The 23,954-nt window shown below is 43.0% G+C and overlaps 1 protein-coding gene across 15 annotated transcripts in view; it reads right to left on the bottom strand.

Annotated features, from left to right (window-relative positions):
* SLC20A2 (solute carrier family 20 member 2) overlaps positions 1 to 23,954 on the bottom strand; it is a 95,888-nt gene that overhangs the window by 7,861 nt on the left and 64,073 nt on the right. For 9 of the 15 annotated variants that reach the window (XR_014541007.1, XR_014541008.1, XR_014541009.1 and 6 more), the window contains exons 5-10: positions 22,433 to 22,529; positions 18,967 to 19,083; positions 18,075 to 18,278; positions 15,939 to 16,527; positions 1,060 to 1,245; positions 366 to 450 (exon numbers count right to left, since the gene is read on the bottom strand). Coding sequence is in view for 12 of the 15 variants with exons in the window: in XM_083582917.1 (XP_083439043.1) it covers positions 366 to 450; positions 1,060 to 1,245; positions 15,939 to 16,527; positions 18,075 to 18,278; positions 18,967 to 19,083; positions 22,433 to 22,529 (1,278 nt within the window). In the remaining 3 variants the exon portion in view is untranslated. The remainder of the gene's footprint in view (positions 1 to 365; positions 451 to 1,059; positions 1,246 to 15,938; positions 16,528 to 18,074; positions 18,279 to 18,966; positions 19,084 to 22,432; positions 22,530 to 23,954) is intronic. The other 6 variants (XM_083582924.1, XM_083582925.1, XM_083582927.1 and 3 more) reach the window with 1 other exon arrangement.

The following is a 23,954-nucleotide window of genomic DNA, read 5'->3' as shown; positions in this document are numbered from 1 at the left end:
CTCTGAAATTAATGGGCAATGCAGAAGGCCAATGGTTGATGGATTGCTCTTTCGGGGAACATACCACTATGCCGAATTCCATGTGGATGCGTAGGGAATAATCTGATAACAAGTGTTTGTGGGAGAGAGGAAATACTTTGATTCCACAATGTGCAAAAAAGGGTGAGATGTCTAAGAAGGGAACCTGAGGGCTGTCCATTCATATGAATGGAGTGACGGGGTGGGTGGGGAGAGCTCTTGGATGTGAAATGGACGTGTGCATTTCCTCATTGTGGTATCATGCCGCTATAAACTGATCTGGGCAGCAGAGTTAAAACACGAACAGTCCAGACCGGCCTGGCTGCAGTCACATGGCAAAGGCATACCTTGCAGTGTGTAGTACTGACAGGAAGTCCAATATTGGAAGCTATCACAACTGTGAACGCCGAAGCCAACTCAATAGTGAATCCACTGCAGGAAGCATAAAAAAAACACTTCACAGTCACTCTTTCTTAAAAAAAAGTGTAATCAATCAGTCTGGGCTGACACCATGCAACATGCCAACGTCTTACCAGAATCGTCTCCAACCGGTTCCCTCCGACTGATCTTTGGTCATTGAGTTATATTAAGTGAGAGAACAAAGAGCTGCTGAATAACAAAAACTGGACACACACATCCACATTAAATTAGCTGAGCAGCTCGCTGCTACTGACAACCTATACTACATTCCAATAAATCGTGCTTAATTAGTAAACAGGTTAGCAGCAGAGGTCTAGTATGCATTAAAAGCAAATAAAAAAATCACAGGTTTGGTTTCTTTTTTTAATCATTCAGAAGCACATGGAAAACTACTTCGATTTTTGCCATTTCCTAATTTATGCCTCTCTATGCTATTCAGACATTGGTAGGCTATTCTGCCCAACTAGACCTCAACAATGCAAACAACATTGCCATTAGTTTAAAGAGAAAGCTACGTACATCACTACTCCGATCAAAACCAGGAATCATTAGGCACACATATGCTACGGCATAGCTAGCATGAGATGCCAGGGCAATTAGATGCAGGAGATGGGCACGTACCTTGACGGCGTGATGGGCGTGAGGTCTTTTCCCATGGTTTGGATCACTCTTCTCCCCCAGACCCAGAGGCCCACACAGATGCCAACGCCCCCGTAAAGGAGCAGCCATACGGGGGTAGGAGCTTCTTGCAGTACGCCACCTTTGTCATAAATAAGCCAGAGGGCAACCAAGGGGCCAATAGCATTGCTGGAAAACAGAGCAGTGAAAATATATTATCAAATCTTAAATCCTTCACTCAACACCCTCCTAGTCACACTGAACAAAGACAGAAGAACCTTACAAAAACAGCCATTCATTTATTCCAATTTACATCCTTCCTTGGGACGCGGGTGGCGCTGTGGGTTAAACCACAGAGCCTAGGACTTGCCGATCAGAAGGTTCCACAGTGTGAGAAGTGACGGAGACAGGAAGTTTTGTACTACTGTGTTCCAGAATGTAGGACTATTGTCCTTTGTTTCTTTCTCTTTGCTGTCTCATGAGAAAGAGGAAGGAGCTAAGTCAGAATGCTCCAAGTGTATTATATATAAATAAAAGTAGATTAGCCAAAATGCTGAGCTATTGAGTCTGTTACGTGAACTGCAGATACTCTGCAGGATCCCTAAGCTTGCTAATACCTCTTGGTATCAGTCGCTGTGCTGTTGGGTTTGGAGAAAGCTTTTGAAGCTCCCGAACGATCGACCAGGAGGGAGAGAACATGCCAGTTGGGCATGTGTCTCTGCCAGGGTCCTACATGCGAGTAGGGCGATCCTAACAAGGAGAGGATATATTAATTGCAATTTATCCCTCCAGGTTCCCACATGTGTGGGTTCAACAGAGTTTCCAAGTCCCATCCTTGGCAGTAAAAGTAAAAGCATAGGAATTAGGCTGTAAAACCTTGTTTTGAGTCCAGGACGTGGGTGGCACTGTGGGTTAAACCACAGAGCTTAGGACTTGCCGATCAGAAAGTCGGTGGTTCGAATCCCCGCAACGGGGTGAGCTCCTGTTGCTCGGTCCCTGCTCCTGCCAACCTAGCAGTTCGAAAGCACGTCAAAGTGCAAGTAGATAAATAGGTACCGCTCCAGCGGGAAGGTAAACGGCGTTTCCGTGCGCTGCTCTGGTTCACCAGAAGTGGCTTAGTCATGCTGGCCACATGACTCGGAAGCTGTACGCCAGCTCCCTCAGCCAATAAAGCGAGATGAGTGCCGCAACCCCCAGAGTTGAGCATGACTGGACCTAATGGTCAGGGGTCCCTTTACCTTTTTACACCCTTCCTTGCTGCATATTGCGTCCATGATGTTGAGACATGCTATTTTCCTCTACAAGGAAATACCAGAGTGGAGTTTTCACAGACGTGAAGCTACTACACAACAGAAAACAGGAGTTTTAACTTTTTCTTATGTCACAGACATAGGAGAATATGAAGGCTAATGGGCCGATCCATTGTGAACACAGCTAGTTTCCCAACTGGTTTCTGGGTGCAATTCCAAGTGCTGGTTTTAAAAAGTGCTTTTGCTCTGGTTACTATCTTCTCTCTCACAAGATCCTCAGAGGAGACCATGCTTCATATTCCCTCTTTATCCACTATGGGGACAACAAGAAGCAGGAACCGTTTTCTCAGTTCCTGCTGCTTGCAGAGTTCAAAGGTACTCAGCTACAATCTGGTGTTTCATTGGCATGTAAAATATTTTAAAGGATACTATTTTGTTCCTTGTCAGCTTGTGAGTCACTTTGAAAAATCACAGGACAGGTGGGCTGAATATTTTTTAGTAAGCAAAATAGAGGAATCAGAAGATACCCCGATGCACTTTTATGAAATGCTTCCTTTGCCGTCCCTACATTCACAACATACAGCAGATTGTGACCACTTTTCTACCTATTTTTTGCTGGCATGTATGCATCGCTAGCTTAAGCACTGTAAATCTGATACTGGGTTCCATACGCAGAAATAAGGATGCCCCGGGTTACAATGGGGCAGGTTGAAGGACATTGCATTGAAAGAGGAGGGGAGGGGAAAGTTCATGATCCCCCAGCTCCCTCCCTGAACAATTATAAACCCTAATCTCCCTGTGAGTTCTGAAGAAAGCGTACTAGTACTCTCACTTCATGATACCATGTGCTTTACGGGAAATAGATTCCTAGCTACAATTTATTTTCAGTAATTTTTAACCTTCATTTTGGGAGGGGTGAGAATAACCAGGGATGATCTCTCATTCTCTCTCTCTCTTTCCACACACCTAATAGCATATATTCTTTACACGTTTTTCATCTTTATTCTTTTTTTTTCCCAAGTGAATTTTTATTGTTTTCCTTACATATTCTTTTCCAACAAATTGTAATAGCACCATACATTCCCTTTGACTCTGCCGAGTCACGACCCCCCTCCCTCCCCGCAACTGGTATATTTATCCTCTTTCCATCACGCACATCATTCTCATATTAGTACTATTATACATTGGAGGTATTATGTCAATCCTGCTAGTGTCTTGACCTCTTTACAATTCTTCTTTAAATATTCAATAAATTTACTCCAGTTATTTTGGTATCTTTGATCTCCCTGGTCCCAGATCCTCCCTGACAGTTTGGCAAGTTCTGCATATTCTGTCAACTTCGCCTGCCACTCCTGAATAGTTGGTATATCTTATACTTTCCATCTTTGGGCCAGAAGGGTCCTCGCGGCAGCTGTAGCATACATGAACAAATTTTGATCTTCTATTTTAATTTCTGTTCCTATTAAGCCTAATAGACACGCTTCCGGTCTTTTGGGGAAAGTATATCTAAATATTTTTTTGAGTTCATTATAAATTGATTCCCAAAATTTTTTTACCTTATCGCTGGTCCACCACATATGGAAATAGTCGCCATCTGCCTTTTTACATTTCCAACATTTTCTATCTTTTTCCCTATACATTTTAGCTAATTTTACTGGCGTCAAATGCCATCTATACATCATTTTTAGCAAGTTTTCCTTTAAAGCCACGCATCCTGTAAATCTCAAACCCTCCTTCCATAATCTTTTCCACGCATCCAATTCAATGTTATGCCCAATATCAATTGCCCATTTTATCGTTGATTCCTTTACTTCTTCGTCTTTTGTATACCATTCTAGCAATAAGCTATACATTCTTGATAAAATTTTATCTTTACAGTCTATTAACTCGATTTGGAATTTCGATTTTTTGTCTTCGAACCCATTTCTCTTTTTATCTTCCTTTAATAAGTCACTGATCTGGTGGTATTGCAGCCACCCTGTTAACATCTTTTCAATTTGGTCATATGGTTTGAGCTTTATCCCTTGGTCTGTTTTCCTAGTAATATCCTCATATGTTACTCTTTCCCCTTCCATGTTTACTTTTTTTGTTGTCAGCACCTCAATTGGTGATATCCACCACGGTGTCTTTCTTTCCAGGAGGTTTTTATTCCGATCCCATACTTCATATAAAGATTTCCTGATCACATGGTTTAGAAAACCTTTATGTACCTTTACTTTGTTGTACCATAGGTACGAATGCCAATCGTATCTATTGTCGTGGCCCTCTAGATCTAATAGGTCAGTATTTTCTAAAGTCAGCCAATCTTTTAACCATACCAAGCACGAAGCTTCATAATATAAAGTCAGGTCTGGTAAATCAAAACCTCCTCTTTCTTTCTTATCTACTAGTATCTTCATTTTTATCCTTGGCCTTTTCCCCTGCCAGACAAATTTCGCTACATTTTTTTGCCAATCCTTAAATTGTCTTATCCCTTTTACCACTGGTATTGCTTGAAATAAAAATAACAGTCTAGGTAGTATATTCATTTTTATCACAGAGATTCTTCCTAATAATGACAATTTTAGTCTGCTCCATATGTCCATATCTTTCTTAATTTCTTTCCATACCACCTCATAGTTGTCCTTGTACAGGTTTATATTTTTTGTTGTCATCCAAATTCCTAAATATTTTATTTTTTTAGCTATCGCGATTCCTGAGTCTAATTCTTCCATCTCTTCTTTCTTCAGATTTTTTGCTAGCATTTTCGTCTTGTTTTTGTTGAGTTTAAACCCTGATACCTTCCCAAACTCTTCCATTCTTTTTATTGCCTCTTTCATACTTTGTCTTGGTTCTTCCAACGTTAAGACTAGATCATCTGCGAAGGCTCTTAACTTAAATTCTTTTCGTCCCACCTTAATGCCTCTGACTTTTGATGATTCTCTTAGCCTCTTGTTCAAGACCTCTAGGACTGTAATAAATAGCAAGGGAGACAAAGGACATCCCTGCCTAGTACCTTTAGTTATCTCAAAATTATCTGATATGTTGTTATTAATTATTAACTTTGCTTTTTGGTCCGAATAAATCGTGTCAATACCTCTCAAAAAATTTTCACCAATTCCTAATACTTTTAAGTTTTCTTTCATGAAATGCCAAGAAACATTATCGAACGCTTTTTCCGCGTCTATGAACATTAATACTGCCTGTTTCTCATTTCTGACTTCAAGGTATTCAATTATATTTATCAGGTTTCTTACGTTGTCCCTTAGATGTTTTTCATCTTTATTCTTGGATGATCTCTACAGCAGGGGTAAGCATTGCGGTCCCCTCCATATATTGTTGGAATACAACTCCCATGAGCTCAAGTATGATTGACAGCAGTTGTAGTCCAGTAACATTCAAAGGTCATCATGCTGGTTACCACTGCGCCACAGATTATCTTTTTAAGCATTCACTTAAAGACATGGGAACAGTCATGGGGGAAAAAAGTTCACCCTCTTTGAATTCTGTGGTTTTACAAATCAGAACATACTAATAACCATTTGTTCCTCAGCAGGTCTTAAAATTAGGTAAATACAACCTCAGATGAACAACAACACATGTGTGTTGTCATATGTTGTTGTTCATCTGAGGTTGCATTACCCAATTTTAAGACCGGCTAAGGAACAGATGGTTGTTATTATGTCCTGATATGTAAAACCACAGAATTCAAAGAGGGTGTACTTTCTTTTTCCCGTGACTGTATGTGTACATCTCAAAATGTAATGCACTAAGCAAATGAGACACATATTTGGAAATACGGATATGATACAGGAACACTCAAGAAAGTCAAGACTAGCTTCAGATTCCTATTGTGACTTGGTCACAAAACCTAGTTTCCTGCTAAACGAAACATGGGAAAACCACTATAATAATGAAATGTCTGACCAGCTTAGTGGTATAAAATCATGCTCCTGAAGGCATGCAATGGCAACTCACTTACTTGCCTAAATGTTTTTGAGCCTGGGAGCCAAAACTGGACATTTCAGAAGCACAACAATTTGATCTAGTTTTCTCTCCCCAGGAGAGCACATTTTTATTCTTTACCAAACAGAGATGGAAGTTCTATGTGACATGCACTTCTGAAGCACAAGCTCACAGCAAGAACACTGCAAGCCAAATATAGAATGAATAGGCCAAGCATCCACGGCCCTGTGCAATATTCTATGGCACTGAATTTGCTATCTGTTACCTAATACTAGGAAAGCATAGAAAGCAAGAATTGGTTACCAGAAGAAATACATAAAATACCCAGTACTAACAATCCAAATTTAATGAATTAACAAGCCAAAGCTTTCTCAGGACGTTGGCAATGGAGAATGGCATGCACAGAATGCACAACCCAAGAACTGACAGCTAGATACAAGGACTAGCATTGGCTATATTTAGTCTAACCACCTTGCCAAAATACACAGCTGGAACAAGGGCAGTGGCACTGTCTGACATGGTGCATAACAAGAAGGCAAAGTCTAGAAGTTAATATTTTCTGAAAAATGGGAGCCCCAGCTTTCAGATGATATAAATCTTGCAACTTTGTGCCTGACACATTCCCTAGGAGTTAAAGGCAGTCATCAACTTACCAAAAAAGAAAAAAGAAAAACACTAACTGCCAACCAGAATGAAATCCTTAAACTCAAGTGACTCTTACGGCTCAGTAGGAAACAGGTTTATACTGCAATGGCGTAGAAAAAGGTTGTCAAGCAACTTTGTTTGCAGAGTCATAGAAATGTGGTGTTTTAAGAACAACTAAAACCCAATTGCAGTTGAGCTATCAGGGCCATGGAGGTAGAGAAGCAGTTTAATTTAAAATCCAGTGTTGTACAACCCGTCACTTACAATTTACCAGTGCCACCCAGCAAGCCAAAAAACCCTTACCTAGAATGAATGCTTCCCCCTCTATGTTAAAAATACCCCAGGTTTTGACGAGCCCATAGGTTTGGCACCAGTCACTGGCCAAAGTAAAGAGCTCCTGGGATTATGTGCCTTCCCTACTCTTCTTCCACCAGGTACAAAGTTGGCCTGGCCCAAACTAATGGCAATTTTAAATTTAAATGCCTGCTTTTGTTAATTAAAAAAAAATCTCTTTAATTGAAGAAGAAGAAGAAGAAGAAGAAGAAGAAGAAGAAGAAGAAGAAGAAGAAGAATAGTAGTAGTAGTAGTAGTAGTTTGGATTTGATATCCCACTTTATCACTACCCGAAGGAGTCTCAAAGCGGCTAGCATTCTCCTTTCCCTTCCTCCCCCACAACAAACACTCTGTGAGGTGAGTGGGGCTGAGAGACTTCAGAGAAGTGTGACTAGCCCAAGGTCACCCAGCAGCTGCATGTGGAGGAGCGGGGAAGCGAACCCGGTTCCCCAGATTACGAATCTATCGCTCTTAACCACTACACCACACTGGCTCTCTCTGAACTGCTCCCTTTTCCTCTTCCCTTGTATTTCTAGGCTCTTAAATGGTAAGATTTAATAAAACAGAGATCCACCTCATTCAGGAGTGCCTCCTTGTTTGTCACAGGGGTAAAATCCAGGCTCCAGGTCTGAAGGTGGAGCAAGAGGAGCTCTAGATGAATTTGCGGCTGCTTACGGTAAAGATAGGTAAAGGTAAAGGGACCCCTGACCATTAGGTCCAGTTGTGACCGACTCTGGGGTTGCAGCGCTCATCTCGCTTTATTGGCCGAGGGAGCAGGCATACAGCTTCTGGGTCATGTGGCCAGCATGACTAAGCCACTTCTGGCGAACCAGAGCAGCACACAGAAACGCCGTTTACCTTCCCGCCGGAGCGGTACCTATTTATCTACTTGCACTTTGACATGCTTTCGAACTGCTAGGTTGGCAGGAGAACTGCTAGGTAAGCAGGAGTACGATAAAGATAGCAGCTCACAATAGCAGCCCCTCCCCTTGGGCTGCCTCTGTAGGGGGCCACGACAAAAGTCAAGAAAAACTATTCCCTCTCTGAACTGCGGGCCTTTTAGATTTATATTTGCACAAACATTGTTTGCTACGAATGATCCAATTACCAGGCTTGAATTGAAACAGAACACTTATTTCCATTGTTTTCCAACAGCTTGGCTTTTGACCCTACCATCTTTCTGCTAAATTAATCCTTTAAATGCTTCACAATGGTGTTATTGTATATTGTAGGGACCTGAGTGGGGTGCAGTGCATCTCTATACGCTTTGTGCAAGCAGACACAGCCCTCCTCCCCCCCGGGAGACGTTTCTGTTGATGGATGCCTAGCTCTACCCAGCGCAAGAAGGAGAGAACAGATGCAGCTCACACAACAGGGTCCAACTGCAACATCACAATTTTTCAATTAGGAGTGAACGGCAGGCTTTCAGCTTCATGGAAGAAAGTAAAAGAAACTTGGGGACACGGTTTTAGCTCCACGAGACCCTCACCATGCCATTGTTACCTAAGATAAGCAGGGGGAAGAAATCCAAGAATATAAAGACAGGTGGCGAGCTATACGCTCTGTAAGACCAAGAAAACCAAGTCAAAGAACACACATGTACTCTCAAGTTAGCCTGTGGAGCCTACAGATAAAACAGACAGCGTGCCCTTTGCTGCTGTGCATAGCAAGGGAGGGTCAGGAATAGCAGGCAGTTACTTGCCCACAATGGCTATGGTTCTGCCTCCACAGTTGGAAACAGCAAGAAGAGTTTGGGTTTGATATCCCGCTTTATCACTACCCTAAGGAGTCTCAAAGCGGCTAACATTCTCCTTTCCCTTCCTCCCCCACAACAAACACTCTGTGAGGTGAGTGAGGCTGAGAGACTTCAGAGAAGTGTGACTGGCCCAAGGTCACCCAGCAGCTGCAGGTGGAGGAGCGGGGAAGCGAACCCGGTTCACCAGGTTATGAGTCTACCGCTCTTAACCACTACACCAAACTGGCAATGCTTCCAATGCCGGAAACCACAGGAGGGGAGATTGCTCTTGTGCTCGAATCCTGCTTGCTGGTTTGCCACCAGCAACTGTTCAGCCATTATAAGTACAGGATGCTGGACTAGATGGGCCATTGGCCTGATCCAGGAGGCTCTTGCTATGTCCTTACGACCAAGTTACTTGGTGCAGAACCCCCAAGAAGCACCCACAAAATGCAATCTGAAAGCTACAATTCTATTTCCAAAGAACAGAGCAAATGCTGGAGGAGCCAGTGCCCAATGAATGAAACACACAACCAAAGGAACACCAGCACCCAGGCAGGGCAGTCATCAGCCTTGACGGCTGTGGAAATAAGAGGCTTGAGTTATTCAGGGGAATTCATCAGGTCAGGCTGCCTCCACCACAGGTATCAACTTGCCACCTGATTCATAAAGTGAATAAGCCTTCCAGTTGGCAGCTGTGTTCCTGGCAGCATGGCGCTCAATGAAGAGTCTATTCCGGCATTTTAAATGTCGTGGGTGGTATGAAGGAAGAAACCTAAACAGCACAAGTGAATGCAATCACAGACACAGAACACACCACGCAAAATCAATCATGCTCAAAATGTTGGCGGTGGGTGTTCAAATTAATGCTCAGTGGGAAACTATTAAAAAGGCGCTGTGGAAATCTGATCGCTTCTGGCTCCTCGTTGACGTTATGTAAGGGTAAGGTGCCAAGGATGAGGCACGTCTCAAACTGGGACCTCCAACCATAACTCTTCAGTGCATTACCCCCTGCACCTCCTGCCAGCCAGGCAGTCCCAATTTTATGGTTCAAGGCTTCTCTCTTGGCTGCAGTACTTCTCTGAGTATTGTCAGCTGACCCCACAGCCTTAACAAAAACCCACAACTTTCCAGCAGAATCAGCTGCAAATCGTCACTGCCCTGTCCTTTTCCCATGCTACCCTGCCTGCCTGATCTAGTATGTGACCTCCAACCTATCCAGGTCTCCTGTTGCTAGACCAGGGCCAGTCCAAGACAAGATGCCTCCCCCCAGGAAAAAAAAAATTCATGTACAGAAATCAACCAGACATGCAGTTGGATCCAATTTAAAACTGGCAATGGAACTGGGTCTTCCACAACACCGAAAGGCAGCAGGTTAGCTGAGGAAGTGCTGGGCAGGCCACAGGGCACACATAGCTCTATCCTCAAACATCTCACCACTGTTCCCTTACTGGTCCACCTGGTGCCTGCTCCCATCCACCCATGAAAAATGCTGTAATGATGCAGCGCTAGTGCCTACGTGTGTCGCGTGAACAAAGCAACACACAAGCATTACCTACTGGAGTGTGTGGCCTGGGCTGAAAGCCTCTGTCAGCTTGCTTGGCCAGGGGTCTCTCTTGACAGGACAGTCTGCAATGTTTCAAGTAAAGCACACAGGTCTATATAACTGTACGCACTGGCCACATTTGGAATACAGCATGTACAAGCTCTAGTTATCTCATGTCAAAAAGGATATTGTAGAGCAGGAAACCAAACAGGAATGCAAAGCCAATGTGACTCAGGGATCTTCCCTACAAGACTTAGGAGCTGGAAAACCTTTTGAGCCCATCAGTCGCATTCCCTTCCAGGCAACCTATGGAGTTGCCTCCGTAGAGTAAACTGGTTTCTACAAAGCCATGCAATCCTGCCTGCTCTCCATTCCAGGCAAGAAAGGGTCATTTATCAGAGTTTGAAGGCATAAATTCCAGCCAGGAACAGGCACTCAAGGAAGGTGGGGAACAAGGCTGGGGAGGGTGTGGCATGGACTGAGCTCCAAGTACCAGGCAGAAAGGCCTGGAAGGCCACACACCCCTGGCATGTGGCTTTTTCTTTTAGGAAGAAAAGACAACGGAGTAGGGAAGGGACTTGATAGAGGCTTCTAAAACTGTGCATGGCACAGACACACACAAGTGAAGTTTGGGGAAATATTGGGGTTCTATTGGCTGCCCGAAACAGCCAACAGAATCCAGACACAAATTGTCACTCAAACAGGATTCTTATTCAGGCGTGGCTAGGCCGATGTGAAACAACCTCAACCAGCAGGTAGCTGGAAGGTGGCACACCAAATACGAAAACTGCGCAAGCATTTACACACAAGCAAAAGGAAGCAAAGGGGTAGCAATGTCCATATACAGCAATACTTCCTTCTACCAGTTTCTTCCGGTTTAATCACGAGGCATAGCAACTCTCTTATCTTTTCCTCCTTCCTTTGCCCTAAACAGTTATGGCAATAGTTCTTGCATTCCGTCTTTCTGTATGGTTGTCATACAAACATAACCTTCACATTCCAGCCTCCACCTGCTCAGCCCTTCTCACACACATTTCAATTTTCATTCTGTAATTTCTCTGATGGAATAACTTTTTTTTTTTTTTTTTTGGTCTTCCACCACATTAAGAGCTCAGAATCAGCCAACGAACCTAATTTTCCATGCTTTCAGCGTAGAGAAAAGAAGCTGCTGGTTCACCCTGTGCTCCATTAACTTAGAAAGGACATTTTTATCTCTTTGTGTTTTTATCAGAAAAAGCGAGGGAAATTAAGATATCACTGGGACAATCCTTGAGGGAAGTTAACAGGCTGAGCTGCAGCCACCTGGAGCAAGCAGCACTGTGATATATGCAAATCCAGCCTGAAGAGGGCTTGGCTTGCAACAGGCACAATTCCAGTTGAAAATAAAGCCACAATTCATCACGCCAGAACACAATTCAGGCCCATAAAACTGTGGAGCAGATTATAAATAGCAAAGAAAGAGGAAGCCAGCAACCAGCCCACATCCAGGAGCATGCAGGAGGAATGTTCAGCACTCCCCGTCCCCACCCGCCAATCTGACAATGCCCCATGGAGAACTGCCATTCCAATGGCACCTTCAGCCAAACTACACAGCTTACGGGCACACTTGGAATGAGAATGATAACACCAAAGGAGGAAGAAGGAAAATATTTCCAGTGTTCAGATGAGGCCCGAATTATTAACCTCCTGTTGCAGAGGCCAGGCTGTGGCTGAGAGAGAGTGGATTACTCAATGAGTGCGTGTCGGCTTAAATTTGAACCTGTGGCTTTTTGGCTCCCATTCTTAGCCACTGTGCGACACGAGATATTCCTCCTCTCTGTGAACCTTCAGAGCAGGGATTGTCAACCTGGTCCTTACCACCCACTAGTGGACGTTTCAGGATTCTAGGTGGGCGGTAGGGGGTTCTACGGCACAGGCTGAATCCGCCTTCCATCGAGCACTGGTGGGCGTTAAAGTAATTTTACCATCAAGAAAGATGCATTAGTGGGCGGTAGGTATAAAAAAGTTGACTACCCCTGCTTTAGAGGCAAGCCTTATTTGTGCACAATATGCCTAAATCAAAAAATTGCTTCAAGCACTCACTGATGTCAACAAGTGCTTTACTACAATATTAAATCTCCACTCATTTCAGAATTGGTTCTATTTTCAAGCTTAATAGATAATTAAATGCTCTTGGGCATACGGTTGTTGCATTAATACATAATACATACAAATGTATATATATGCTCCATAGAATTATGCAAAAGTATATCACACAGAAGTACAGATCCTGCTTCTTCTTCACATCTTTTATGTTTATATTGTAATTGGACCAAGCTGACATTTTTGTGCACCACTATAGAGCTATTCATGTGGTTCTCTTTTGTGATAGCAGTTTTTAGCCAAAGCTCATCCATTCCATTGACAGTAGCATCTTCACTTTTACATAATACCTGACATATTTCATTCTTGTTTATATCCCATTGTGTTGAATATGTTTTAATAATGCAATGCCTTTGAGCACTGCATTAAGTGCTGCATTACATTTCCATTAAATGTTGAACTATACGAAACAATATATTTGAATTTATTTATCAGCTGTACAGTGGTACCTCGGGTTAAGAACTGAATTTGTTCTGGAGGTCCGTTCTTAATCTGAAACTATTCTTAACCTGAAGCACCACTTTAGGCAATGGGGCCTCCCGCTGGAGCCACACGATTTCTGTTCTCATCCGGAAGCAAAGTTCTTAACCCGAGGTACTATTTCTGGGTTAGCGGATTCTGTAACCTGAAGCGTCTGTAACCTGAAGCATCTGTAACCCGAGGTACCACTGTATTAAAAATAGGCAATGAAATGTCAGCCGTACAACTGGCCTTTGCTTTTGGCTGCTATTTTCACGTTAAATAATTAACAGGGCACCTGACCATAAAACACTAAAACACTAAAACACTAAACTTCATTGCCATGCCAAATAACTTGGGAATGTTCCTTTACAAAGAAAGAGTAAACACTGTATAATTAACCCAGCAAGTGCCTACCCTCCAGTTAAGAACTTGGTTACAGTTCATGCTCATAGGGATTTCCCATCCGTGGCCTCATTGTTTATCTGGACTCACTCAATGAGTGAGTGCCAAAACAAAGCAAGTTTCTATGCTCCTATCTGCTACTGGCATGGATCCCGGCAGGACAACCTCTCTGATGGCCCCAACTTCCGCAGTGGGACTTCGGATATCATCTCTTAGCTTAGTAAGTTAAGAGATGGGTAAGTTTCTTGGCCACGTGCACAGACAGCCCTTTAAGCTCTTCCTTTTGGCAGGTGAGTGACCACAAAGTCTTCAATGAACTACAGCATTGCTGAGGAACCTTGTTCAGCTGGAGGCCACATTCCCTTCTGCAGGCAGGGCCAGAGACAAAAGTGAGCATAGCAGCACCTGTACATGTTACCTTTGTACAGTGAGCTAGTTTCTACACATGCTCACACACCCCTTTTCTATGCAATGTCACAGCTGACGGACACATTCCAACCAGGCAAAAGCGTTCAAGGGAGATGCAAAGCAGGGCTTGCAAGAGGGTGTGGGACTCTGGGCTGAGTCTTGAGTGCCAAACAGAGAGGCTTGGAGGGCAGCATACAGACCCAAGTCTAAGGTTTTGAAACCTTGAACTATAGCTTGCCATTTCGCCCATACTAGGAAACCAAGCTTTGAAGTTGTGGTTCAATGCCCTGGCTTGCTCCAAAGTTGTTAACCAGTTCAGACGCCATACTCAATTGAAGGTTTCCTGGTTTATTTGCTTGCTGAAAGTGGAGCGACGTGGCTGTCTGCGAAGCCAAGAAGGCTCATTCATATCTCAGCTTATTAATCTGATATATGATCAAGCACAGGAAGTTCTAAAAGCTGTAAGACTCTGCGGTGAGCCAGAAGTGGCAAATGGGTGCGTATAAAAATCAATGGGATATGATTACAGATACCCAAAACTGGCCCAATAAAGGCGAGCCTGTTGTACAAGCTACGCTTTATTAAAAACAGAATGGATTTGTGGGGAGTGCAAGATGCAACCTCTTATATTACAGCAGGCTATTTGTTTACAGTAGCTGCTTTTTGTTTCGATGCACAATACAACTAAGACTGCCTAGGAGGTTATTTTCCAAATCACTGAACTGACATGTGCCTTGCAACCTTCTCCTAATTTATGAACAAGAAACTGGCCAGCAACTTGGTAAAACTTGCTGAAAATGTACTGTATTTTTCCATGTATAACACACTCCCGTGTATAACACGACCCCTATTTTTGGGGACTCCAAATTAAGAAAATGGGGGAAGATTGCCCAGTTGTTAAGCTTGGGGAGGGGTTGCCAAGGGTTGTTGAGCTTTGTTTGGCGGGGGGGGGGGGAGGATTGCCCAGTTGTTGAGCTCATCCGCCAGACAGCAGCTGCCAATCACACAGCTCACAGAAGACAACAATCATCTGCCCGATCGCCGCCAGCAGCCACAAATTGCCCGCCCAATTGCCGCAACAACAGCCAATCCCAAACAGCCCTTGGCGCATACATCAATCACCCGCCCAATCACTGCCGTATATCTCCTACTCACGGCTGCGAACAATCGCCCATCCCCCCTATGCACTACCTGTGTATATAAAAAATGGTAAAGGTAAAGGACCCCTGACAGTTAAGTCCAGTCGCAGACAACTCTGGGGTTGCGGCGCTCATCTCCCTTTACAGGCTGAGGGAGCCGGCTTTTGTCCACAGACAGTTTTTCCGGGTCATGTGGCCAGCATGACTGAGCCACTTCCGGTGCATCAGAACACCGAAACCAGAGCAACGCATGGAAACACCGATTACCTTCCCACCGGATCGGTACCTATTTATCTACTTGCACTTTTTGGTGTGCTTTTTGGCAGGAGCTGGAACCAAGCAACGGGAGCTCACCCCCGTCTCGGGGTTCGAAACACCAACCTTCTGATCAGCAAACCCAAGAGGCTCAGTGGTTTAGACCACAGCGCCACCCGTGTCCCCTACCCGTGTATAAGACAACCCCAAATTTCTAACAATATTTTTAAATTAAAAAAAACCCTCGTCCTATACACAGAAAAATACAGTACTCAGCAATTAGAGCTGATAAATTCTAGCTAGACCTGTACACAAGCAATATGGCACCAAGAGGGAAGCTGAAATCCAATGTAAAACCAACAAAAATCGTTCAGACTTGGAGCCCTCAATCTCAGATACGTGGTTTCATTTCTGTATTTGTTCTTCACACAAATGGAAGTTTTACGCACAGTGTGAAGATACAGCCATAGATGCAGGAACGTTTTGAGCAATGCCTGCATTTAAAACAGATCAGCATTACTAAGATTCTGCAGCAGATTTTACCTTGTTGGACTGCTGGAACAAACAACAGAACTTTTAAAGGATGGCATCATTCACATATGCAAGCTCTCCTCATTTACCTGACATCATTGCCTCCATGAGCAAACGATCCAAAGCAAGCTGTGAGGATCTGGAGAAAGTGAAAAAGCAGGTGGACCTGTGAGGAGTCCCTCTCATCTCTCTCATCCTCTGCAGGGTCTTCAGGGGGATGGCTAGGATCTACTAACTCAGATGCCAACTTCATCTCCACGCCACCTTCGTCCGCTTCAATTTCTGCTTCTGCCACGGCGTTGCAGTAGCTGGAGTAGCTGTCGTAACGAACCCTCTTTTTGGAATAGGAAACCGTGTCTGTAACTAGCTTTTCGCTATCTTCTGGGGTTGACGTATCAGCTGCCTTGAAGGACGAATGCACTGGCATCCCACAGATGGCAGCTGTGTAGCAAGTGTAACTATTGTTGCGCCGCAGCAGTTTGTAGTTGTTTTCTTGCGTAGGCCGGTTGTCGCTGCCTCTGTCCAGGTGTATTTTGTGCAGTAAGTCTTTGTACAATCCCGAGTCTTTGTGCACAGTGTGATACACATGAATATCGCTCTTCATGTGCCCGTCAAAATTAAAGGTGCCATTGGAAATTGGAGATTTCACCATACTCTGTGTCATTGAAAATGCTCTTCCTAAAACAGCAAAGAAAAGTATTTTTTTTCCAGAGGAAGCTAAAGACCTAAAGGCAACAAAACAGTGAAACGCCAAAGAAATATCACTCTCTTTTTTTAATCATTTGTATGAGCATTTATGCTCCATCAGAGCATATTTGCTGCTCCAAGGCCATTTTCTGGTGACCAATTGGTCAGAGATACGTAGGGAGAGAACACCAGAATATTCAATGGAATCCACACTAGTCAAAGAGTTGGAAAATGGCGTTCAGGCATGATCAAGCCAAGTACTTTGTTGCTTGGGAGACAGACTGAGGCTCTTTCCTCGCCAATTGCCAACCCCTTCTCTTCTTGGACTGAAGCACCAGCCAGCCACTCTAGGTTAAATGTCAGAAAAAAGAAAGCCTGTTGAAGGGGAGGGGGGTAGCTACCCACCTTTCCCCAATTGATTTATCCTCCCCAATTTCTCTTGTCTTTACCTTCAGATTATAAGTCGGCAGGCAGGAACCATGTTATTTCAAATTATCAATTTAGGTGTAATAAATAACTGAATATGGAGAGCCATTGCAGTGTAGCGGTTAGAGTGCTGGAGCTTGGGAGACCAAGGTTCAAATCACCAGTCAGCTATGAAGCTCACTAGGTGACCTTGGGCCAATCACTACCTTTCAGCCTAACCTACCTCACAAGGCTGTTGTGATGATTAAACGAGGGGGACACACCATATATACCACCTTGAGCTCATTAAAGGAAAGGGTGGGGAATAAATGCAATATTCATTCATTCATTCATTCATTCATTCATTCATTCCTGTTCAGCTACTAGAGTAAAATACCGTATTTTTTGCTCCATAAGACTCACTTTTTCCCTCCTAAAAAGGGGAAATGTGTGGGCGTTTTATGGAGCAAATGCAGGCTGTGCAGCTATCCCAGAAGCCAGAACAGCAAGAGGGATTGCTGCTTTCCCTGCGCAGCGATCCCTCTTGCTGTTCTGGCTTCTGAGATTCAGAATATTTTTTTCTTGTTTTCCTCCTCCAAAAACTAGGTGCATCTTGTGGTCTGGTGCGTCTTATAGAGCGAAAAATATGGTACTCTCGGTCTTTGAAAACAAAGACATAGACATAGACTTGTCTATTGGTAAAACATAGTTCAAATATCTCAAATATTAAAGCGCCATTTAAAAATTCAGCCAAAATATTATGTCATTTCTATTGTTCATTACCAGTATATCAGAAATTGATTTGACAGCAGCCTTAAATGCATCATCCACTAAAAGAAACTGTGGTAAATGAACAGGTAGCTATTTGAGAAGACAATACTCAATTACACGGTGTAGCATACAACTGTGTGTTGTTCTTTAAAAAACTGTTATGCACAAGCACCCAGAAAAAGAGCATGAGCAATTATCCAAAAAAGCAAAACAAAACCATATACTCTCTCTTTTTATTCACCCTGTATATCAAAAAAGTTGGGGTGGGAAGGGGTTTTGCACAGAAGGGAATTGCCCACTAGATATCAGCAGGCAGCAACACGAAAACAGAGAAAATAATATATGTGCTCTTGGTTTCTCACCATATGGCACACGTGGATGGCTTCCATTTGCGATATTATCTGATACACCAGCCTCTTCTGTTCCAGAGGCAGTAAGAGGAATAGTACTTTCATCGTTTGCTTTGGCACCAGGAAGTTCTTTAAAGACAGGTGTATCCTCATCTTGTATTTTGTCAAGGCTTTCGTCAGATATCTTTGATAATGCCCCTTCTTTCTTTAACCGACCTAAGGAAAACACGGAACTTTTATAAGGATGGGTTATTTCAACAGAAATAAGTAGCATCACTTAAATAAATGCACTGACTGCTCTGCTCTTTTGTCAAGAAACCCAGAAAGTTGCCCACATCTGTAAGATTAAACTCCCTCCAGAGACCAAGGAAACAGAACATTTGCTTCCACCTACACATCAATCTAATTTAGATCACTAAATCTTAAATTTTTGTTCTATGCTTCCTTGAGCTCAAAGCAGCCTAGCTGTTAGATAAATAAAATACTTTGGCTGGGACGCGAAGTACTACACGAGAAGTCTAAAGCTACCTTGGCTGAATGGGATGTCTGTTTCTCAAGTATCATTCCCCCCATTTGTCACGCAGTAAGTAATTTTTGGAAGCAAGTTAAGTTTCAAAGGTATTTAAGATACGAAATAGGAATCTCCTGGGGGGGGGGTTTGCTTGTTTTTTAAAAAAGTATGAAGTCACAGTGAGCTTTCATTCTTTGGATCATGGCCTGCATTTTTAAAACACAACAACTAAAAACCAAAATGTCATGATATGCAAGGCATAAAAAGGTCACCTGTCGCAGTTATATTTAAAGCATCACTATTATAGAAAACACACTGGAAAGGTATTCCCTCAGACACGGGATTTAACATTACACACATTTTGACCTCCCCCACCCCACCCCAAAGACATACTTGCTATTTTTCTTTTCATCCACGGACACACAAATATCCAGACTAAGATAGCGAATATTACTGATACACCAATTGATATTAGCGCTATTGCCCACATAGGAAGAACGATTCCTAGGACTGAAAAAAAGAAACAAAATTACATCCTTCCACACTGGTTTTCTAACATTTACTGTAACTTTTTTTTTTTTTTGCCCAGTGATGTGACTTCGCACCAGCGCACCAGGCCCATCAACGTGCTTTAGTACTGCCTCTTTCGAACCTATTTGTTTGGGTTGTGTGTCAGCCTTTGTGGAACAGACTCAAGTGCAGCCATCAAAAATGACCGGAGTACTGTCCCCAAAGTGTCAGACCACAGAGAAGAATTTGTCAGCACGCTCACAAAATGCCAGGAACTCCTGAGGCGTCCCTGCTGCTCGAATTAGTGCATTACCATCAATGCACATAAGTTCTGAACCTCATGTAGGGTTATCTACACCAATAAATAGCCTGCTTTTGGCTTGGTGCTCATCTGTTCTCCAACCTTCACAAGCAACAGTCAAACAGAGAATCCGTATTCCATCTAGACATCATAACATCTGGATCATTTGGTAGGCACCTTTAAACAAGTCTTTGTATGTATGCAGTCTCTGAAAACATCAGCCTTGATCATTTTCTGTATGTTCTGCTGTGTCAGAACCTTTGACAATATACAATGAAGCAAAAGTTTTATCAAGTTATTTCCCCCCCCAGTGGATCATGAGATAGGAGTTGCCCTCATGAATCAAACCTACATAGTAATCTCTGATAAGTTGTATGTTGAACGGTATAGAAATTCCTACAGAAAAAGAAATGAAATGATGTCTTGCGATTTCTATTCACTGGTCATTAGCTCTCAGCAAATTAATGGGAACATCATCTGTTGCTACAATTGTTGTCAGGGAGACCAGAAGTATGTTGCTATTGTCAGGTTCTGTGACTTCTGTAGGTACTATTCTGAATGCACTGAACCTCTTCAACTGTTCTATGGCTTTTAAAAACATCATCTGAATCATGCATCAGTCATGCAGAGAGATTAACAGACTATGAATACAACTTTGTCGTCATCATCTTCTAGGCTGAAGAGATGTTTCTTAATCCTGTGAGATGCATGATCACTCTGACCATGTCATAGGAAACTGAATTCCTTGCTTCTCCACTTTGTGCAATGCCAATGATTCTGTTATGAGTGTTGCAGTTTTTGTTTATCCATTCTTTTACACGTTCTGCATAAATTTCATTTTTAAAAATCGTTTCGCCCCAAAATTTCAAGCAGTGACCTCCTGGCTCTATACGCTCAAGTCCTTTCAAGTCAGCGAGGTGAACAAGGCCTTACTGAGCATAGTTCGCATTTTTGAGGATTGTAAGCCATGGAGTGATGTATGGAAGTAAGAGCTGGACCATAAAGAAGGCTGATCGCCGAAGAATTGATGCTTTTGAATTATGGTGCTGGAGGAGACTCTTGAGAGTCCCATGGACTGCAAGAAGATCAAACCTATCCATTCTGAAGGAAATCAGCCCTGAGTGCTCACGGGAAGGACAGATCCTGAAGTTGAGGCTCCAATACTTTGGCCACCTCATGAGAAGAGAAGACTCCATGGAAAAGACCCTGATGCTGGGAAAGATTGAGGGCACAAGGAGAAGGGGACAACAGAGGACGAGATGGCTGGACAGTGTTCTCAAAGCTACCAGCATGAGTCTGACCAAACTGCGGGAGGCAGTGGAAGACAGGAGTGCCTGGCGTGCTCTGGTCCATGGGGTCACGAAGAGTCGGACACGACTAAATGACTAAACAACAACAAGCCATGGAAGCAAGGTGGCAAATGTATTCAAATGCAGTACCAAATTACCACCATCCCTTTCCATTCTTATTAAGTCCATCAAGATCTTTATCACTCTCATGCAAGCTGCCCAGATCACAAGGGTTTGAGTTCAGCTGTGTTCAGCACTGTGTTCAGCACTGAAGTTCACTATGGCATCTACATTTCTGTTCATTTGAAAAATGAGTATGAGGCTTTCCACCCCACTGTAGAGGTCATCTCCTTTGGCTTGACTTCTACACCAAGGAAACATCTATTACACTCTGTGGCAGCTTTTTAAAAGAATTTGCACATAGAGCTCATGATGATTGCTCACCAGCTATGACTCCAACATGGGCCATTGAATTTGCCATACTGCTGCACGTATAATTATCTGCCTTCCGTCACAGCATGCATACTCTTAAGTACCTACAGGCCCAATTCTGTACACAGGTCATGCAAGCCAGCACTGTCAATTGACAGGAGATGTAATGTGGTTTTAATTGGTAAAAACAGCATGGGAGTCCAAAGCCACGGGCATAATTTCTGGTGCTTTTGTCATTGAAGCCCTCACAGTACTTCACCCACGATATACAAACCAGCAATTGTTAAGCACAGCTCCTTTCCTTGAATCTGATACATAATATGTTGAAATTGGGTCAGTACTTTCATTTCACTGGGAATGGCAGCTGCCCATATCTTTTGTCACTCTACATACAACTGATCTGGTACAGCTGCCTATTTTTAACACACCAAAAAAATAAAAAAATAAAAAAATGGCATGGTGGTACTTGTGATACAAGTAAAAGCACAAGATTTTAAATCCAAGTCATTTCCTCTGTAACTCAGGACACATGCATGCTCCTTGCTCAAAAGACTGGTAATATTATAAACACATGGGCAGAGCACTGTGCATCAGATTGGACAATCTGCTATTGCTACTGAACTGCATCTGGTGTTAACCATAAAACTAAAGCAATAACAGCTTGTGCCAGTTTACAAGTTCAACATAATACAGGACAGTGGTGTGTTGCCTGGTTCTACTGATCACAAAAAATAAAAAGTAAGGAGGATGCATTTTATTCAGCTACTCTTTATTAGCAAATGTGCCTATTCAGAACATGAAGTTTCAGCTTTCGACAGAAACAAAATCAGGGCAACTTTGGCCGTTTAACTTTGGTATGCGCCTAGGGTTTTTTAAGTGAGCATATCAAGTGCAACAAATATGTGTCTTGAAACATGCACATCATGCAAGTGCACATGTCAAGAGACTGTGGCTGGCTGTGAATCCATGTGGGTTGTACTCTTGGTGGTAAATCCTATGTAGCATACACATGATGTGCAAAGTGGCCCTCACAGATCTACAATGGCTTAGGTGAAAACACACTAGTTTGTCTTGCTTTTCCAGGAACTGCTGTCTGAATGTGTTCCTTCTTTTACGGAAAGCAAAACCAGCCTTGTCAGTTGTAACATTTATCATCTCTTTTTGTCCTTTACCAATCATCCAGCATCCAGAATGATATTCAGAAGTCCCAAAATTTCCTATGAGTTATTACATTTGGTAATTTTTGAAGCCTTTGTCCCTCTTCACAGAGTGTTTGACTACAGCCGGCATGTAACATAGTGGACATCGTAAGTCAGATAATACTCACCAGGGGCACCTGTATACATTATAGAGAATACATTAATTGTTATTGTAGCAGCGTAGAAGACTGGAAGGGCTCGAAGACCATTGGGCACAGGGTCTTCCTGTATAAAGAATAAAAGAAGATAAAATATCACAGCTTTGGAGATACTGCATCAGATACAGTCAGTCAAAAAATTCAACCCACTCCAAATGAGGAGGCCCTGAATATTTGCTGGCAAAAATCCAGCCTTTATTACCCAAATATGGCACAAAGCAAAAAAGAAAAATGTGGCTTCTGAATTCTGAAATCAGCCCCAGATTAAAAAATGCGGACAGACAACAGCAAATGGCTGGATGAGTTAAAACTGTAAGAGGCACCTTCAGCTGGTTCTGTTGTCCGCACTGTAAGAGGCAACAAGGCCCAAACAAATATTGTCACACACACACAGAAACACAACTGTCACCCTATTGCTAGACAGAGCCCCTACTTCCATGAGTAATAAACAATTGTGAAAATGGTTGCACTAGATCCTGGGGATGGAGTACAGACAGATTTCCAGGCAGACAGGATCTGACAGTCTGAGTTATATCCCTTATGAGTCCGTTCTGTTCCCTAGTCTGTCATTCCCTCTCACTGGTTTGCCCATTCAGAGACGCACACAGTTTTAGAGTGTAGAAAATTATCTTGTTAGGAGATAGAAAGATTAAAGCACTTTGCCTCCCTAGGGAGAATTGGCAGGAAAGGGAAATTATCAGGAGGTCTACGAGCTTTACCCCTCCTTGCCTCATAACCAAGGGAGTGTTTTGATTAGATCAGGAGGCAGGCTGCCAAACTACATATCAGTATCACGGCAAAACAGAAATCTATGTTCACTGTCCTTATGCAGTAATTGCTGGGAGGAGTGGAACCACAAAGAATAAATGCTTCTTCGGGGCTGGTCTGCAAGAACTTTCAGTATCCCTACATGCACCATGCTATCCCTTGCTTTCCTCCAGATTTGATGGTAAGAACACAGGCTGCCAGGAAATCCACCTCTCTTTTTAATGAATTTGTTTAACTGGAAGTTCAGGCAAGCAAGCAAGCAAAATAGCCCTAAGGGAAGGACCATAAGCTCATTGGCAGAGTATCTGTTTGCATGAAGAACGTATCAGGTTCAATACCTAATGGTCTGACTCAGTATGGTAGTTCCCTGTGCTCCTAAAAGAGACATATTTTTTATTCCAATTTGAAGTTGGCTTGTTTCAATCCAGCCGCAGTTAAGATTAACCACAGGTTCCAATGAAATGAACCATGGGAGTAAACGTTGTTTAGCTCCTCATGGGTGAACACAGTCACTGAATACTGGATCTGTCCAACATATTAACTCTTCATTTAAAAATTAATTGTGCTAAAACTTTAAACATCGAGGGACTTTGAAATAAACATTTAATTGTTGCCTCCCTATAGACATGAAAATGCAAGGCTATCAACAATCAGCCCTCACTGGAGGGTTTGTAGTGTACAGGCATCCCACGCCCCACTTATGTGGGGGTTACGTTCCAGGGCC

The sequence above is a fragment of the Podarcis filfolensis genome (assembly GCF_964270895.1).
Source record: "Podarcis filfolensis genome assembly, chromosome: 13".
Lineage (NCBI taxonomy): Eukaryota > Metazoa > Chordata > Lepidosauria > Squamata > Lacertidae > Podarcis > Podarcis filfolensis.
This window is presented reverse-complemented; position numbering and strand designations above follow the sequence as displayed.